The sequence below is a fragment of the Schistocerca nitens genome, chromosome 12 (genome assembly GCF_023898315.1).
Source record: "Schistocerca nitens isolate TAMUIC-IGC-003100 chromosome 12, iqSchNite1.1, whole genome shotgun sequence".
In the NCBI taxonomy this organism is placed as follows: domain Eukaryota; kingdom Metazoa; phylum Arthropoda; class Insecta; order Orthoptera; family Acrididae; genus Schistocerca; species Schistocerca nitens.
The window spans coordinates 173,129,656-173,150,570 of NC_064625.1; the positions used below are offsets into that span (position 1 = coordinate 173,129,656).

Sequence of the window (20,915 nt, forward strand, 5' to 3'; positions counted from 1 at the left end):
ATTCGGGATGTGGCAGTTCCGTTGAGTCGGGCCCTGTGATCCATGAGGGAGATTGTTCCGCGTGCCCGAAAACACCCACTGCCACCCACCCACTCCTCGCACGCCTACACACTCCCACTCATTTGTGCACGCGCGTACGCATTCTCTGATACGCGCCCATTTCGACGCGTGACGGGTTCGGATACAGACAGAGAGAGGTACTCACGTAGTAGCGAGCTTCCCCGGCAGGCGGCTCCACTGTAGCCTGCCGCGCTGAAGCCGTCCCCGCTAGATGGCAGCAGCAGCACCACGGCGGCGCACAGCAGCAAGCTCCTGCAGTTCACGGCGAGATACATCTCGATAGTTTCCGCTGTACTGAAACATAAAAGTAACCATAAAAAGATGTATCATCTGGTAACTGAAAGTGCAAAGCTAATGGAAAAGTTTTCTATCTCTGCCGTTCGGGTCCATTTTTAGAGAAAACTCAGGGATAAAATCATAATTATTTCCTGCTAATATGTAATTTATCTAGCGTTCTTTTTAATACAGAGGTTACACAAAGCTGTTTAATGGTTAGAGGACTGATAAATCACAAGCTTGAACTTTATATGGCTACTGAATGCCCGATGGAGCAGATACGCAAGGACTTTGCTCCGTTTTTTCAATTCGATTTTCGACGCTGCGGTAGCTCTCGTATTCGCCTGCACTTTTTAGGCCTTTTGGATTACTTTCGAAGTGAGCTTTTCTCTGATTGGCGTTTTCTATAATTTCGAGGATGTCTACGAGTGATATGAAACGGCATCTTTCATTATTTTGTAATTTTCAATTTATTGCCGATTTCCACTTATACTGCGGCGAATATTTTTACTGTCTCACTTTGGGTCCTCAAGTTCTTCACAATTACATCCGAATCCATGTCACATGAATACTACAAGAGAATCTATCGTTCTGAAATGCCTACAAATTGCGCTGACGGGAGCGAATACCACCGAATTATGCTGTGGGTACTTCGAGATTGCTTACTGATACAGTACTGTTAGCTCTTGAGACATCACAACTGAGGTCAGTGAACACGAAACATTTATTCGCCGGACTGAAGTTATTTTTAGAAAACTGAGCAATGCAGTCTCACTTTCACGCAAAATTTTCTGCTGAGACCCCAATCAGGAACATATTATTTCCACTTTCGGTTCATACTGCTTAAGCAGAGCAATGTTTCCGAAAGGCAGAAGCTGGCGAATCTGTCAACTTGACCCTTCCAGGTGTATTTACTTTGATAACAACTTACACTACTGGCCATTAAAATTGCTACACCACGAAGATGACGTGCTACAGACGCGAAATTTAACCGACAGGAAGAAGATGCTGTGATATGCAAATGATTAGCTTTTCAGAGCATTCACACAATGTTGGCGCCGGTGGCGACACCTACAACGTGCTCACATGAGGAAAGTTTCCAACCGATTTCTCATACACAAACAGCAGTTGACTGGCGTTGCCTGGTGAAACGTTGTTGTGATGCCTCGTGTAAGGAGGAGAAATGCGTACCATCACGTTTCCGACTTTGATAAAGGTCGGATTATAGCCTATCGCGATTCCGGTTTATCGTATCGCGTCATTGCTGCTCGCGTTGGTCGAGATCCAATGACTGTTAGCAGAATATGGAATCTGTGCGTTCAGGAGAGTAATACGGAACGCCGTGCTGGATCCCAACGGCATCGTGTCACTAGCAGTCGAGATGACAGGCATCTTATCCACATGGCTGTAACGGATCGTGCAGCCACGTCTCGATCCCTGCGTCAACAGATGGGGACGTTTGCAAGACAACAACCATCTGCACGAACAGTTCGACGACGCTTACAGCAGTATGGGGTATCAGCTGCGAGACCGTGGCTGCGGTTACCCTTGACGCTGCATCACAGACAGGAGTACTTGCGATGGTGTACTCGACGATTAACCTGGGTGCACAAATGGCAAAAAGTCATTTTTTCGGATGAATCCAGGTTCTGTTTACAGCATCACGATGGTCGCATCCGTGTTTGGCGACATCGCGGTGTACGCACATTGTAAGCGTCTATTCGTCATCGCCATACTGGCATATCACCCGGCGTGATGGTATGGGGTGCCATTGGTTACACGTCTCGGTCACCTCTTGTTCACATTGACGGCACTTTGAACAGTGGACGTTACATTTGAGATGTGTTACGATCAGTGGCTCTCCCCATCATTCGATCCCTGCGAAACCCTACATTTCAGCAGGATAATGCAAGACCGCATGTTGTAGGTCCTGTACGGGCCTTTCTGGATACAGAAAATGTTCGACTGCTGCCCTGGCCAGTACATTTTCCAGATCTCTCACCAACTGGAAACCTCTGGTCAATGGTGTCCGAGCAACTGGCTCGTCACAATACGCCAGTCACTACTCTTGATGAACTGTGGTATCGTGTTGAAGCTGCATGGGCGGCTGTACCTGTAAACGCCATCCAAGCTCTGTTTGACTCAATGCCCAGGCGTATCAAGGCCGTTATTACGGCCAGAGGTGGTTGTTCTGGGTACTGATTTCTCAGGATGTGTGCACGCAAATTGCGTGAAAATGTAATCACGTGTCAGTAATATATTTGTCCAATGAATACCCGTTTATCATCTGCATTTCTTCTTGGTGCAGCAATTTTAATGGCCAGTAGAGTACGTAGTCTGTGCCAAAAATTCGTCTGCCAATAATGGTACGCCGGCCGCGGTGGCCGTGCTGTTCTGGCGCTGCAGTCCGGAACCGCGGGGCTGTTAGGGTCGCAGGTTCGAATCCTGCCTCGGGCATGGGTGTGTGTGATGTCCTTAGGTTAGTTAGGTTTAAGTAGTTCTAAGTTCAAGGGGACATATGACCTAAGATGTTGAGTCCCATAGTGCTCAGAGCCATTTGAACCATTTTTGAATAATGGTACTCAAAGATGAAACGAACTTTCAGATAGAGACAACCGGATCTTAGAAAGATTTTCTCGTATCCAATATGAAAACCCCTGACGCGGAGGTCACTGCCGAGTTTAATATACGTCTAGAGGGCCAGGTCAAGTGAGACGATAGCTGGATCGAGAAAAAAATAGCCGCTAGTGTTAGGTACGTTTCCGGCTAACAGCTTTTAAGATATTTAAATGCAGGGGGTCGGTTGCAATACCTACGGTACAAACAATTAAAATAATTTTAAAAAGTCGTTTAAGATATGGTCACTGTGTTTCTCCAACTGGGACACCAAAATGTCTAAAACGTTCGTTACGTTCAGATTGACATCTTGATAGAATATTGTGTGTTGTTAATATTATCTCTTGCAAGTTGTTGCGGGGACAGTAGGAACGGATAGCGCTGAAAAACTGATTGTAGATGACAAAGAATAAAGATCGGAAAGTGCACGACCATCGCTGATGCCCCTGACAGGTCGGCAGCCCGGCAGTACAATCTTGGTGTGTGGTCTGCCAGCGGCCTTACCACAGGCGTGTGATGGTGTAATAAACTTGCTGTTCTCACTCGCGTACTTCGCAGCAAGCATTGTTTCCCGAACGGAACAAGGTCTAGTTGAGAATACGAAGCCATCCGTTTGACTTGGATTGTGTGCGGAATGATGAAGTTTCCAAACAATCCAGCACGGACTTACCAGTGAGGAGCTTTTGTTCCTTGGCACGTAGTGTTACAAACGTTTGTCTGACATTTACAGTACGAAAGGTATTCCCGTACAGTTTGTCAGTTAAATCTTTTTCTGGTTTGCACGTTAAAAGACTCTCAAAATGTGTTCACAGACTCCAACAATATCACTGTTTATGAGATACTTAAGAATTCATAACAATGACACAATATTTGTTTGCGGCTACACTTAAAATTTTATTTTTTATATGTATTCTATTGCCTGTACCGACATATTTTGACGCGCTATGTAGTCTTTAGTAGCACAATATCTCTCCTACATCATTTAATCAAACTGATGTGATATGGCCTATGTGAATCACTACACATAAGTTGAATCAAACAGTACACTAAAGAGTCTGTTGTGTCATTATAAACTATGTGCACTTCTGTTTTCCGATAAATGTCTGTCTAATTTACCGTGTACAGAAAACACAGAATTCGATTCACTTATAGTGTCAAGAAAATCAGAAAATTACACAGAAGTAAGATGTCTTCAGTACTGTATGTTGTGATCAGTCGAAATTTAATAGGAATAATGCTTAAATTTACTTTATTTGTTTATTTATCTGATTAGCGGCACAAGGCCGTCTCTTACATCACACATACAGTGTATTTTTCTATATCGTAGTTACCTAAGAAATAACAGTTAACAGTGAAGATTATGAGTAGGATGTCAGTGAAGTTGGAATCACGCAAGTCGTACAAACACTTGGGCGCAAGTATTTGTGTAAATATGGAGTGGAATGGTCTCGTAGGCTGAGTCGTAAATAAGGCAGATTCTAGACTTCGATTCATTATCAGAATACTGGGAGAATGCAGTCAGTCTACAAAAGAGACTGCCCGCGAATCACTCGTGCGTCCGATGCTACAATACTCTTCAGGTGTGTGGGATCTGTGGAAAATAGGACCAACGGGGGGCACTGGCCGAATACAGAGAAGGGAGGCAGGAATGGTCAAAGGTTCGTTTCAGCAGTGGGAAAGTGTCAGACAGATGCTGAAGAAATTGAAGTGGCAGGCCATTGATTGAAGATAGATGCCCACGTCCTACGACAGCGAACTTAGAAAGTTTTTTTTTTTTTTAAGTCATCAGTCTTCTGACTGGTTTGATGCGGCCCTCCACGATTTCCTCTCCTGTGCCAACCTCTTCATCTCAGAGTAGCACTTGGAGCCTACGTTCTCAATTATTTGCTGGATTTATTCCAACCTCTGTCCTTCTCTACAGTTTTTTGCCCTCTAAGTACGAAGCAAGTCATTCCACGATGTTTCAACAAATATTCTATCATAATGTCCCTTCTTCTTCTCAGTGGTTTTCGTATAGTCCTTTCCTCACCAATTCTTTCGTCACTAATTCTACAAAGAACCTGCTCATTGGTTCCCTTATCAGCACACCCAGTTTTCAACAATCTTCTGTAGCACCACATTTCAAATGGTTCGATTCTCTTCTGTTCCGGTTTTCCCACAGTCCATGTTTCACTATCACGCAATGCTGTGCTCCAAACGTACATTATCAGAAATTTCTTGCTCAAATTAAGGCTTTAATTTGATTCTAGTGCACTTCTCTTGACCAGGAATGCCCTTTTTGTCATTGTTAGTCCGTTTTTATATATCCTCCTTGCTCCGACTGTAATGCGTTATTTTGCTGCCTAGATAAGAGAATTCCTTAACTTCGTTTACTTCGTGATTACCAATCCCGATGTTAAGTTTCCCGCCGTTCTCATTTCTGCTACTTCTCATTATTTTCGTCTTCCTTCGATCTACTCTGCATCCATATTTTGCACTCATTAGACTCCTCATTCCACTCAGTAGATCTTCACTATCACTGAGGACAGCATATGTCATCAATGAATTTTACGATTGATATTCTTTAACCTTAAAGTTTAATTCCACCGTTGGACTTTTTATTTATTTCCTTCATTACTTCTTCGATGCTCAGACTGAAAAGTTTTTCCCTAAAGGTTGACAGAATTTAGAACATCTTGCATCATTTTACATTGTCGAACGCTTTTTCCACGACGACAGATCCTGTGAACGTGTCTTGATTTTTCTTTGGTCTTTGTCCCATTGTAAACTGCAATGTCATAATTGCCCCTCTGGTGCCTTTACCTTTAAAGAACTAACAGTTATCCAAGTGTCTGTGAAAGACCCGCAATCGGCATTGCTGTTAACACAGAATAATGTTGTCAATAACACCAGATTATAGACCGGAGGGCTGAACTACAGCGCCGTAACGAGAAAATCACAGAGCTTTGATCAACGGAAAGAACCGTGGTCCCAGAGGGAATGAAACTCTCGATGTTCTCACCGTGGAACGGAGATAGGCGGACGTGTTCCTTACACGGACCTCCTTCAAGACGTGCCGTGGCACATCAGGACTTTGCGGAACAGTAAATGGCGCCTATCGTACCAACAAGGGGGAAGATACTACCAAGCATACCTGCATTACCGTGGTAATCAGTCGGTGGGTACTACAAAAACGTTCTGGACACTATGTTCAGCTTTAACCTCGGACGGTTCCGACTGTGCCTCTATCGGCTACAACTGATTGGCTCACTATCGTATGATTGTGGCGCCGACAGGACATCATCATTTTCGGCTGCCCACTGCGGTAACACGCTACAACCAATTTCCTGCAGAATTTTCTGCTACGTGCGCGGTGACTGCCCACCAGAATGATGAGGCAACTCGTAACACATAATGCTGCACTATCTTACAAACCCAGCATTGCCCGGGTATTCATCTTGCCAGTTTTCTTAAAAACAGAAACAAAGAATGAACCGTGTGAAATTTTGCATTTTGAATAATTAATAAAATAAGCTCCAAACGTTTAATCAGTGCTAAAAGACAGTAAGAATAAAGCTTCTCAGTGTAAAAAAATCTGTAAATTATGAAGAAAAGGTCATAATTTAATACAAAAATGTATTTTTCACTGTTCATGTGAAGAATGTTGCAGAAAAATGTTTATACATCAAAACTTGGTAAAAGACACTCTGTAAGGCAAGTTCAAGGCAGTCGCCGCAATTTGTTTTGACTGTGCAAAAGCAGGGGCTCTCTCTCTCTCTCTCTCTCTCTCTCTCTCTCTCTCTCTCTCTCCTCTCTCTCTCGTTTGTTATTGGTTGCTGTCTCATAAAATGTAAGTGTCGCTCTCATATCTGCAGCTTTTGGTTAAATAATTACTTTAACGGTAACCAGCTGTGTTTGAATCAAGTAACCTACTTTCCTCTTCCATTAATGCCACATCTCAGTATGTTGCATTTTAGAACTTTTTCAGGCTGCATAAAAGTTGCCGACGAATTATTTGGTGGTTACAGCCGAACGCTACTACTGTTCAACCGGCATATAATTTATCACACCTTTATTTCAGCGTCCCTGAGATCTCTTTACCAATCTTTTCTATATCCGTGCAACGTAGTTACGCAAACTGCGTAATTTTGAGATCGGCCACTGACCTCTGAACAATGCAGTCGGTCAACTTTCTGGTCGGTTTGATGGGAAACTAATGTTGGATGGCTGAATACAAATTAATTAACAAGCAAGTAAAATTTTTCTATGCTCCGTTTCACCATTTCAGAAGCTTTGTCACCAGCAGACGTGCTTAAAAGTGTATAATATAACTTACTAACTGTTTAACAATCAGTAAATGTGTTTTGGGGAATTAAATTAATTTCAATGAGCAATATTTAAAGATCAGAAATTAGCTTTTAACAGCTAATATTGAACTCAATATTTCAAATTAACTTCCCCGCCTGTAAAAGGTCATAATGTAATGTTCTAATACTATTAACATTATATGGGTTTGTAATGTAATATCGAAAATATTTCCTGTCCTTGTACTCCTTAAAACAACTTTGAAATTATGACACAACGCCTCTTCATAGTTCTATAGACGGCTATTGTTTGTCCTACAGCCATTTGCTCTTCGCAGCTGAAAGCTGTCAAAAGTGCTGCCACGTGTCAGGGATTTCTTTAAGTTGACCCGACTATAGGAGTGTCTTACCAGTGAAAAGTAAATGTTCGAGGTCTGTTCGGAAAGTGGGGAACGACCAGTCGCCAAATGGAAACCACAGTGAAAATCGAAAGTTTTATTTGTAGCAATTAGCTACATCTTGTCCGCGGTTCGTGGTCTTGCAGGAGCGTTCTCGTTTCCCGCGCACGGGGTCCCGGGTTCGATTCCCGGCGGGGTCAGGGATTTTCTCTGCCTCGAGATGAGTGGGTGTTGTGTGTCTTTCGTCATCATTTCATCCTCATTCACTCGCAAGTCGCCGTAGTGGCGTTAAAGAACTTGTGGAGCGGCGGCCGAACCACCCCGCGAGGGGTCTCCCGTCCACCAATGCCATACGCTCATTATTAGCTACATCTTCCAGCTCCTTCTCTACATAGTCGCCTCCGATTTACACATTTGTTGTATTGTGGTATCAAATTTCCAATACCAAGCAGCCACTTGTGCTTTCTGGTAATTTTGTACGCTGTGCCAAAATGTAGTCTTCATAGCCAGCAGTTCGTGTGGGTACAGATGAAAATCGGAGGAACCAAACCCGGGCTGTATGGTGGGTGATCAAACGCTTCCCATCGAAAACACGGTACGGCCTCCTCATTGCCCCTAAAGCGTGCGGCCGAGAACTGTCACGAATAAGGAACTGCATCACAGGTACGTTATGTGGTGAAGCATGAAATCAGGCGAAATCTCTCGGCAGGCAACCTCGTGGTTAAGGCGTCTTTACGTGCTCACTGCGCGTTCAGAACCTAGTAGAGATTCTGTCCCACACATCTGTGTGAAACTTGATCGAATTTTCACTGTGGCTTCCATTTCGGGACCACTCGTTCCTTACTTTCCCAGTAGCCCTCGTATGCATGATGCGGGGCATTTCTACAGGCATCTCAGTGTGTATGACGTCATATCACCTTGAACTATGTCTGGTTCCTTGATATAATTTTGTAAGTACGTTTAGTCACATATGTGGATACTGTCTGCGAAATTTATTACGAGTAATAGATTTAGACGTCATGCGCAATGCAACACTTTTTCACGCAATTCATTGTCCGTAATGTCTTATCTGCTGATCTATGATAGGTTGGCAGTTCTTACTCCGACTGCGATTGTTGCCTGAGAGTGTGAGGCGAATGTGTACCCAATTTGGGTGAAATTGGTACAATGGTTTACGAGGAGGTGTGAAACACACACACACACACACACACACATATACACACACTTTTATAATATATAGGAATGTATAAATTTTAGTGGATGAACATATCATGATATAATTATATGCTTGCAAAGAATGAGTACCTGTGTGTCTGGTTGTATGAGTCATTTAATTTGTAGCGATACTTGGCTGAGTGGTCCGTGTCCTGAGGTCACAAATAAAATGTAACAAAAAGAAGGAGGATATGGTGATATGTTTCAGCCCCCGAAGTACCGTGCTCCAGTTATTGTGAAGACAAAGTCAGAACAACCCCAATGTTCATTGAGGCCCTTAACTAATCAGTCTTCCCGCACTCCGTACTCTATTGGAACTGCAAGAAACCCTAACATGTCGTACAGTGCTAAGTATCCTCTACCATGCACTTCACAGTAGTTTGCGCAGTATGTGTGTAGATGCAGAAGAAATTTAGGTCCGCGCGAGTCACTCATTTATTGACGTCACACACACAATCGATCGTTTATGCCTGGAAGTCAGACTCAGACAAGATTTTTCAAAGATTCCAACTCCCATGCATCAAACATCGTGATTAAGGTTTGATGGAAGTCTCTAAATATTCTCATTATACTCTGGGTAATTCGCGTTCCATTTTAAGAAAAGCCAGTCAATATGTATGACATCATATCTCCTGCTATATGTCGTAGAATCATACAATTTTGGACGTACATTAGTGATATATGTGAATACCCTCTGCAAAATGTGTCGCCAATAGAGTTCGTAACAAAAAAGTAATATATTAAAACGTCATATCAGATATCATAGTATTACTAGATGAACCGTGAAAATATAGTACCGACGAAATTTTTTTCTTTTGTTATTTTGTGGGAGGGTGTCACCGAATACTGGCAGAAGTAAAGCTGTGAGTACCGGGCGTGAGTCGTGCTTCGGTAGCTCAGACGGTAGAGCACTTGCCCGCGAAAGGCAAAGGTCCCGAGTTCGAGTCTCTGTCGGGCACACAGTTTTAATCTGCCAGGAAGTTTCAAGTCTTGAGAATGTTTGAAGCTGTGTGTAAAGTTTTTTGCTAGTCACTAACTGATGTCATTCTCAAACACTCGCTGAATGTGTTCTGAGTACTTTGCGAAGGCATATAAACAGTCCCGAATTTTAATTCGTGGCTTTTTGTGTTAGACGTTTAACGTACGATAATACCTGTTAAAGAATAGGATATTCCAGTATTTTAAATTTTTAAATTCGGTGAATAATTGTATGAAATACTGAAAATCACATTTTCGTTACCGCTAGAAGCCATTCGATAAGTACCCTGTAACGTTTTTTGTCTGTTTCACGATATAGATAGCACAAAGACCATTGCGTCATTCGTTTCGCCACATTTTGCATTCCTACAGAGCGAATTGCTGCTGTAGTCACCGCTGTATTCCTTGTGGTTTTGCTCGCTCGATGCCTTTGCTGTTCATTTACTCAACTGAGAGTGTGTACAGCATGTCGTCTGTTAAAAGTTGTCGTGGCGGTAATGGAGTATGTTTGACTAGTTGCTGCGGCTGGAACACGCTGCATCTCCTCTGTGTAAAAGTAACCGCAACACGTGCGCGACAACTGACTCCGGAGTGCGTGTCTCGTTTGCGAGAAGCGGATGGCGGCCTTGTAGCGCACGGATAGTGTGTGCTGTCGTGATTCGAGAGAGCCGCTCCGAAGGACCTGCGATGCGAGGCAAATATGGCGAGCGCATTAGTATTCTGCAAGGAGTCGCTACTCACAACTTCGTCGGGAGCTCACCTCAAACACGCGGCGTAATATGTGAGGGACACTAAAAAAAAGAGGGGACGGAAGTCTATAAACAGGAACCTGTAGCTCTAATATACATAGACTATTAAGATGAGCCCTTTAATGAAGCTTACAAATGGCGTACCACAAGGATCAGTGCTAGACCCTCTTCTGTTTTCCCTGTGTATTTCAGGTATGTACAACATCAAAAAAAATTGGATATGCTGACAAAATGGTTCAAATGGCTCTGAGCACTATGGGGCTTAACTTCTGAGGTCATCAGTCCCCTAGAACTTAGAAATACTTAATCCTAACCAACCTAAAGACATCACACACATCCATGCCCGAGGCAGGATTCGAACCTGCGACTGTAGCAGCAGCGCGGTTGCTGACTGAAGCGCCTAGGACCGCTCGGCCACACCGACCGACCGCGTGCCAGAGTGGTTGAAGTGTGTTGTGGATCGCAAAATGACGGTATCCAAAACAAGCGGAGGAAACTGTGGCGTATCACAGGCCATAGATGACGTGAACGACGACTACGGAGATGTGTACGGGCGAATGGACGTGCAACTGTTGAGCAACTGAAGATGAAGCAAGGGGCTAACAACAGTGTCTTCTGAACGACTGCTCATCCAAAGCGGTTGCAAGACGCTTGGCTCGTGCGCGCATGCTGTGTGATGTTCATCGGCGACGTAGGCCTGAATTCGGACGCCAGCTGGACGTCCGCTGAATGTCCACAGGTGGCCATTTCAGGTGATTCACGTTTCATGCCCTATCAGACTGAAACAAAACACTCTGGAACAATTGTCAGAAAGGTACAGGCCGGAGGGGGGAGGGTTATGGTCCGGAGAATCTTTTCGTGGCATTCCCTAGGTCACCTCATTTTCTGGAAAGCAGAATAGATCGACACAATGTGCATCCGTCGTTAGCACGATGTATGCCCATACATACAGCTTGTGTTTCCTCTCCACAATGGCATCTACCAGCAGAACAATGCAACGTGTCAGACAGCTCGCAGCGTGGTTCGAAGAGTACCAGGATGAATTTTTCTCGTACTCCCTTGGGCACCAAAGTCCCCGGATCCAGACGAAATCCAGAATATGTGGGATCACCTCGATTAGGCTGCTCGCGCAGTGGATCCTCAACCGAGAAACCTAGCGCAGCTGGAGTCGGCGTGGCTCCACATACCTGTCGATACTTCCCAGAACCTCATTGACACTCTTCGTACACGTCTCGCCCTGCAAAAGGTGGTTATTCAGGCTATTGAAAGGTGGTCACATTAACGTGAACAGGCCATGAAGGCTCAGCGGTACCGGCCGCCCTGCCATTCTCAGCGGACGGGCGTCGTTGGATGCGGACGTGGAAGGGTATGTGTGGTCAGCGCACCGCTCTCCCGGCTATATATCAGTTTAAGAGACCGGAGCCGCCACTTCTCAATCAAGCAGCTCCTCGGTTTGCCTCACAAGGGCTGAGTGCAGCCCGCTTGCCAACAGCGCTCGGCAGACCGGATGGTCACTCTTCCAAGTGTACGAGATATATTAAAGGAATTTGGGGGGGGGGGAGGGGGAGAATTTTATTTATTCCTCTAACGTGCCCCAGGAAATATTTACCGTTAGAGTGACTCGGGATTTACTGTTGCTAATGAAACTGGAAATGGTCATCGTTGACATCGATGGAGCACTATGCTCTTTTGTCAACGTGTGAGACACGCGTAGCAGCTCTGCCCGTCGGATAGCAGCGATAGCGTTTTTATTGTTCTGCTGCAGCTGTTCTAGTGTGTGAGGATTGTGTGAGCATGCCTGGCGCTTCAGTTTGTCCCCCAGGGAGATACGTCAGTCGATCGAGGTGTCCAGGAAGTTCTCACACACTGCTGACGAGGTTGTCGAAGAAGCGGTGTGTGCTGTTGCTCCGTCGTACGGACAATATCCATGCATCCATTCAACTTCTGTGAGACGATCGACTTATAGATTAAACAGTTTCGAAACCTACCGGTTAGCATCGACGCCCGCATCTCGTGGTCGTGCGGTAGCGTTCTCGCTTCCCACGCCCGGGTTCCCGGGTTCGATTCCCGGCGGGGTCAGGGATTTTCTCTGCCTCGTGATGACTGGGTGTTGTGTGCTGTCCTTAGGTTAGTTAGGTTTAAGTAGTTCTAAGTTCTAGGGGACTTATGACCACAGCAGTTGAGTCCCATAGTGCTCAGAGCCATTTGAACCATTTTTTTGGTTAGCATCGACAGTTTGGTGAAAGAATTGTGTTACGATGCAGACATTAGACACTGCGCACCAACCACCAATCTTGAGATTGTACAACGACTAAAGAAACTGCAGATGGGGATTTTCTGTTGTATAGTGAAACATGTTGTGTCAGTTCACATACCCTGACAGGCTGAAATACACTCCTGGAAATGGAAAAAAGAACACATTGACACCGGTGTGTCAGACCCACCATACTTGCTCCGGACACTGCGAGAGGGCTGTACAAGCAATGATCACACGCACGGCACAGCGGACACACCAGGAACCGCGGTGTTGGCCGTCGAATGGCGCTAGCTGCGCAGCATTTGTGCACCGCCGCCGTCAGTGTCAGCCAGTTTGCCGTGGCATACGGAGCTCCATCGCAGTCTTTAACACTGGTAGCATGCCGCGACAGCGTGGACGTGAACCGTATGTGCAGTTGACGGACTTTGAGCGAGGGCGTATAGTGGGCATGCGGGAGGCCGGGTGGACGTACCGCCGAATTGCTCAACACGTGGGGCGTGAGGTCTCCACAGTACATCGATGTTGTCGCCAGTGGTCGGCGGAAGGTGCACGTGCCCGTCGACCTGGGACCGGACCGCAGCGACGCACGGATGCACGCCAAGACCGTAGGATCCTACGCAGTGCCGTAGGGGACCGCACCGCCACTTCCCAGCAAATTAGGGACACTGTTGCTCCTGGGGTATCGGCGAGGACCATTCGCAACCGTCTCCATGAAGCTGGGCTACGGTCCCGCACACCGTTAGGCCGTCTTCCGCTCACGCCCCAACATCGTGCAGCCCGCCTCCAGTGGTGTCGCGACAGGCGTGAATGGAGGGACGAATGGAGACGTGTCGTCTTCAGCGATGAGAGTCGCTTCTGCCTTGGTGCCAATGATGGTCGTATGCGTGTTTGGCGCCGTGCAGGTGAGCGCCACAATCAGGACTGCATACGACCGAGGCACACAGGGCCAACACCCGGCATCATGGTGTGGGGAGCGATCTCCTACACTGGCCGTACACCACTGGTGATCGTCGAGGGGACACTGAATAGTGCACGGTACATCCAAACCGTCATCGAACCCATCGTTCTACCATTCCTAGACCGGCAAGGGAACTTGCTGTTCCAACAGGACAATGCACGTGCGCATGTATGCCGTGCCACCCAACGTGCTCTAGAAGGTGTAAGTCATCTACCCTGGCCAGCAAGATCTCCGGATCTGTCCCCCATTGAGCATGTTTGGGACTGGATGAAGCGTCGTCTCACGCGGTCTGCACGTCCAGCACGAACGCTGGTCCAACTGAGGCGCCAGGTGGAAATGGCATGGCAAGCCGTTCCACAGGACTACATCCAGCATCTCTACGATCGTCTCCATGGGAGAATAGTAGCCTGCATTGCTGCGAAAGGTGGATATACACTGTACTAGTGCCGACATTGTGCATGCTCTGTTGCCTGTGTCTATGTGCCTGTGGTTCTGTCAGTGTGATCATGTGATGTATCTGACCCCAGGAATGTGTCAATAAAGTTTCCCCTTCCTGGGACAATGAATTCACGGTGTTCTTATTTCAATTTCCAGGAGTGTAGGACACATAGGTCCTGATTTCTCTTCACTCAGATGCCACGGCCAAAAGTTAGCAAGCAGAAGTCCGTCTGGACTCTGTAAGTCATGCACAACAGTAAATTTGCAGGTTTTTTAAATAATCTTTCGATACTACGCTCTGTTAATTGTCGGTCATACAGATAAACGACGTTGAGATTTTGTCAGACCTCGCTAGAGGCTTTCCTTTACTGGTGTTACAACATTCTCGGGTACTTAATGTTTTTTATTCGCTACAGAGGCCATTTCGCACCATGTTCCCACTAAGTTTTGCATTGCAGACTTTGATGGCTGTTTTCCAAAACTCTTCGAGCCTTAAACACTTGCACTAACAAATCTTTGTGTGTTAGTCCTTGTAGTAGATGGCTATAGGGACTTCGGCTGTCCAGTACGAATTAAAACACCTGCTGTCGTCTATTTTATGTTTTAATTTATTCACGCACACAGTTCCTTATACGATTTCCATGAACTGTGCTTAATATAACACTCGACAGTGAACACACCCTGACTTATCGTCAGCTCTAAGGCGCTGCAGTCATGGACTGTGCGGCTGGTCCTGGTTCGAGTCCTCCCCCGGGCATGGGTGTGTGTGTTTGTCCTTAGGATAATTTAGGTTAAATAGTATGTACGCTTAGGGACTGATGACCTTACCAGTTAAGTCCCATAAGATTTCACACACATTTGAACATTTTATCGTGAGAACCCTTCTGTTGAACTAGCCACAGAGCACATCTGTTCCTCTCGACGTAGTGGTACAACCAAATACTGAGGCAGTACATGACGGGGAATGACATTTGCCGACATGCGACATCGACCATTTACTGCATCGAAATCATGCTTTCCAGCATTTTCCCTGATGGGCAGTTCTACTGTTCATTAATAAGACTCAACTGCACATCGCTCCTGTAAGTATTTATCGCCGCAATTTTATTTTCACCAGCGCTTTTTCCAGTCCTCTTTACATTTCTGGAACTCGATCTTTGTGATAGTTTTCAGTTCTCTGAGTGATGCGGTTTTCAGCTCATCTATACTTGTAAAACGCTGGCCCTTTAAGGTTTTCTTCATTTCTGGGTAAATAGAAAAGTCACATGGGCGAATGTGAAGGCTGGTGCACCATTACAGTACCTATTGTTTTTGGGCAAAAATTCACGAACAAAGAAAGCAGTGTGAACAGTTGCATTATCGTGGTGCAAAAGCCATGAATTGTTTCGTCACATACCCGGAATATTTTTTGGATTGTAAGTAGTGCTCTTCACCGCTTGCTCGACCTGTCGCAAGAACTCGTGGTGCACTGTCCTTAAAATCAAAGAACACAGCGAATGTGTGATATTTGACCGCAATTACGAGTGTTTTTCGACTTGGCTATAAAGAATGCTTCTGCTGCGACGACTGAGCCTTGGTTTCAACGTCATACGCGTAGATTCCCGTTTAATCGCCTAATATGTAGTCCTGCTTTTTTGATTTCTAATCCAGCAGCTCCTGAGAAACTTGCATTCACGACCGTTTATATAAAAAATAAATAATCGCCGACACTACCAAAAGACACGTTACTTTTCTGACAGCTGACAACACACTGAATATCCGGCATGGCTGACACTATTCAGATACTGATCGACCACACTATTATTGTACCTGACAGAGGTGGGCCTTGCGCCGGCTTATCGTGAGTGTTTACCTTAATATTTCACAAGGACACGCTGAACAACCTGACAGTATACGTACAGCTGTCTTGGAATGATTCACAATGCGATGCTTTCCCCTTGCTTGTTTACTGCAACTTCTCCGTGTGTTTCCACTGTAGGCCAAGTGCAATAATATCGTGGTCGGGTAATACTTTTAAGATATAATTAAATGTTTCCCTGAGACATTTAAGTCTCTTAATTACCTACGATAATGATCGAAGCAGAAGAAATGAATTGAAATTTGTGCTGCGGCCGGGAATCAAACCCGGGTCTTCTTGCTTGCTAGGCAGAAGTGCTAACCATTACATTTTAAGGGAAAATAAGCAGAAGATATGAATCGAAGTTTGTGTTGGGCAGGGCACAACTTGGGTAGTTCGTGCAGCAATGTTGACCGTGGTGGTTTAATGGTTAGCATTTTCTGCCAATGCCAAGCAAGCAAGAAGGCCCGGGTTCGAATCCAGGCCGGAGCACAAATTTTAATTTATTTCTTCTGCTTCGACTTTTCACATATGTTTACCAACACAACAACACATGGGAACACCTGGAGGGAAGAATAAGCCCTTTTCGCGTAACAGGACTGAAGAAGTTTAGAGAACCGGCTGGTCTCGCGGTTCTAGGCGCGCAGTCCGGAACCGTGCGACTGCTACGGTCGCAGGTTCAAATCCTGCCTCGGGCATGGATGTGTGTGGTGTCCTTAGGTTAGTTAGGTTTAAGTAGTTCTAAGTTCTAGGGGACTGATGACCACCGCAGTTGAGTCCCATAGTGCTCAGAGCCATTTGAACCATTTTTTAGAGAACCGGCATGTGCGATAGACAGCAGAATGGCTTTTCTGCCACTGATGTACATCTCGCGTAAGCACCGCGATGGCAAGGTGAGAGAAATTATGCATCATACGGAAGCGTATACACAGTCATCTTCCAGTCACTCCTTTTGCGATAAGATCAGGAATGGAAATGACTAGGACTGTTAAAAGTACCCGCCGCGAAGCGTCGTTTGGTGGCTAGCAGGATATGTAATGTATGTTGATTTACATGAACAGTGACTGTTTCATTTATGAGAGTGCAAATTTTCTGATAAACGAAACTGTGTTTCAGGTCGAGATTCCAACTCGTATCGGCTTCTCGCGGGCAATGACGACCCCTATCCGCCTATGACTGGACAGCTACGAGGCCAGGTAAACCATTTCAGTTACATTAATGGAGAATTTTCTATGATCATGAATAAGAGCCGGCCGGAGTGGCCGAGCGGTTCTAGGCGCTACAGTCTGGAACCGCGGGCATGGATGTGTGTGATGTCCTTAGGTTAGTTAGATTTAAGTAATTCTAAGTTCTAGGGGACTGATGACCTCAGAAGTTAAGTCCCATAGTGCTCAGAGCCATTTGATTTTTGAGCAAATGGCTGTAGGACAAAATATAGCCGTCTGTAGAACTATGAAGAGGCGTTGTTTCATTATTTCAAAGTTGTTTTAAGGAGGACAAGCACAGGAAATATTTTCGACATTACACTAAAAACCCATATAATATTACTAATATTAGTTCTAAGTTCTGAGAAAAGTCTCAGTTAAGTCTCAGTTAAGTTCTCCCATAGTGCTCAGAGCCATTTGGACCATGAATAAGATATGAGTGATAAAGTGACCAAGTTAAACATTGTATCTGTATCTTTAAAGGAGCTTCAGCACAACGAAATACTTATAGAAAAACGCTATAAGATGGTTGTTATAGAAAAACGCTATAAGATGGTTGTTGACAGAGCTTTAAATATGAAACACGAAATTCATATTCAAAGAGCTAAAATGAAACTATAAGAGCTACCGGAGGATATAAAAGGACTGAGAGAATCAATGTGGATGCATTGGTAAAGAACCACAGGTATTGTACGAGAAAAGATAGGAGAAAACGGCACAAAAGGAGTAAACGACTGCACAGGTTAATTTAAAATATATCATGGCAAAAGTGAAAAAACTGGTGGCAGACCAAAGAACCATGGGCGTCAAGGCGGGCAACAAACAGTCTAACGGGACGTCGTGGAGGAGGAGGAGGGGGAGGAGGAGGAGGAGGATGAGGAGGAGGGGGGGGGGCATTTTGATATTTTGACGGAGTGTACAATGCAGTCAAGCGAAACTTCGTTGTACATATAAACACTAATGTCGGATTTCTGTGATTTCCCTAAATCGCTTCAGGCAAATACCACTACGGTTCCTTCTAAAGGGCAGGGCAGATTTCCCGTCCTATCACGTCCTAAAGATGAGCTCGAAATTACGAAAAATGACTAAATCCTTAGAATCACTGCTAGTGTTTGTGTTCGGTACGAATATACAATCTGAAAGATTCATTTCACTGTCCATATGACTTAACGACGAAGACTTTATTCAGATACCTCCATTAAAATCTTTCTAAGAACTATCATGAATATTGTTATCGAGGGCGAGATACAACCCAATCAGTGAGACTTCTTTTTAATGAGAATAAGCAGTGAAGCATAGCGTCCAACGGTGATCGGAATTTATAACGAATATAACCGTATACTGCAGATACTAGAGGTTAAAGAAAAATCTTACGTCGCATATCGAAGCCTTCTGAACTGTAAAAACTCTGTTGAGAATAGCTGCGATCGTAAATTTGCGCATAGAGAGATTCCCACCAGACACGGTATTTTGTACGTTTCGCGAACATATGAAGCAATGTTCTGTGTCTTCAGAGACTACATTATTCTTAAAAATCGGATTCACCAAGACCGCGAGTAATTCTTTCTATTGATCATCGGTTACGACAGATGTGTGCTGTCATCATTTCATCGGGTTTTGTAACACATGATCTTTACAAACATGCAAACCATGTTATTGTAAAATGACGCTACACCAGTATGTGGCCTGAAAGTTTGTAAAGATCATAAACTTCAGTTAATAGCTCACAAGATCCGATGAGGACAGCAGAGATCTGTCGAAATTAGTAATCAATAAAAATATTTACAAGCGATCTCGACGAAACTGGTTCTTAAGAATAATATAACAATTTGGATCAACCGCAACAATTGACACAATTCAGACATATGTAGTCTTAGACTAATTGTAGTCTTAGACTAATTGTTATACTAGTCATGGTTTTTTAATCAGCTATCTGAAGAAAATACCGAAAAATCAACGACTATATCACTACAATCACTGTCAATATTTATAATCGGTACATATGTACAGCTTGATTACTTGATTTCGCGATTTTTAGATACTTTCGTCACATTTTAATCTGGCACTTCTTTGAACGTTATATTGATGTGGTAACGAGGGCGGGAGATAGCGAAAATATTGATACTAATTTTATTGCGAATAAGCATAAAAGCTTGATGTTCACTGGCGATCAGAGTAACGACTCTGCCTGTATCTTGTGGATGCTAGAAACTAAACAAAATCCATACCTGGTGTACGGAAGCGTTCTGAATTGCTGCACTGCTTTCGACAATCGCTGTGGCCGTCAATTGCCGGCTGGAGGGCTTTCCCGCGGGACGCCGTCGTAGATCGGGCGCGATCGGCTTTCTCCGGCGGTGTTCGGAATGTCAGCGGCGGCGACTGGTCCACGGCGGATGTCGGGCGCGCGTTGTCGCGAAGTGGGCGCCAACCTCTTAGGTGACGACTGCCGAGCGCCGCATCCACTTATATACCGCCACCGGCTGTCTCCCTCTCTCTCAAACACACACACACTCACACACACGCGATCGCAGGACTGGACCCGCGGGTCACGTGATCCGGCGCGTCGGTGTGGCCGCACCATCATGGGCGATTTCGCCGCCGTGTGCTGGCTGGCTGATTCGCCGCGGGCGCAAAACACACGACCCGACCGGCGCAAACACAAACGCTGTAACTTTGTACGCTGCCGCGGGCGGAGTAATGGTCGAGAACTCGGCGCGCAGGCCCGGCGGGAATATTTCGGAACAGGACGCAGCGCAACAACACTGACGAATCAGCTAATCACTGTTCGATCGTTACTCTTGTTTACGGTCGTGACTGCGCGGTAGCTTTGTCAACAACTCGTGAGACCTCCGTTCTTTGACCTAGTTTCGAACATCAACGCACCGTCGACGTCAACATTATCTACACCTACGCTTCCACTGCACAACCGAGTGTGCTGCGCATAGCAGAGGGTGTTTTCTCGCAACATTGGGGACTAATGTTCTCTTGTCTGTTGTTGCGGTCTTCAGTCCGAAAGCAGGTCTGATGCAGCTCTCCGTAGTACTCTATCCTGAGCGATACTCTTTATCCCCGCACGACTGCTGCAACCAACATCCTTCTTGAATCTGCTTAGTGTATTTACTCGTGGCTTCCCTCTACGACACTTGCCCCCCACACTTCCCTCCAACACTAAATTGGTGATCCCTTGATGTCTTAGAATGTGTCCGATCAACCGATACTTTCTTCTAGTCAGGTTCTGTGACAAATTTCTTGTCTCCCCAATTCTCTTCAGTACCACCACATTAGTTATGTGATCTACCCATCTAATCTTCAGCATTCTTTTGTAGCACCACATTGCCTGAACTTTTAATCGTCCACGTTTCACTTGCATACAAGGTTATACTCTAGACCAGGGGTTCCCAAAAAAATTTTCTCGAGGACCCCCTCATCGAGCTTGATTGGTACCTTGTCATATCACAGTATCAAGTACCTAAAAGAGCCAAATTAATAGTCTTTTTATACCTTTTCTATTTTTGGTACTTAGAAAAAACATTGACATATTCATTATTGAAAGATATAGAGCGTCCAAAACAAAAAAAATCTGTTATCATACGAAATATATTTAATATATTTTTTATTCTAATAGCATCTTGCGGACCCCTCTGG

General features: G+C 45.1%; 1 protein-coding gene across 1 annotated transcript in view; it reads right to left on the reverse strand.

The window, feature by feature from the left end:
- Positions 1 to 19,693, reverse strand: part of LOC126215101 (venom allergen 3-like) — a 56,015-nt gene extending 36,322 nt beyond the window's left edge. The window contains exons 1-2 of the mRNA XM_049941751.1: positions 19,499 to 19,693; positions 206 to 354 (exon numbers count right to left, since the gene is read on the reverse strand). Of these exons, the coding sequence (XP_049797708.1) occupies positions 206 to 335 (130 nt within the window). The 5' untranslated portion in view covers positions 336 to 354; positions 19,499 to 19,693. The remainder of the gene's footprint in view (positions 1 to 205; positions 355 to 19,498) is intronic.
- Between the last annotated feature and the right edge of the window lie 1,222 nt (positions 19,694 to 20,915).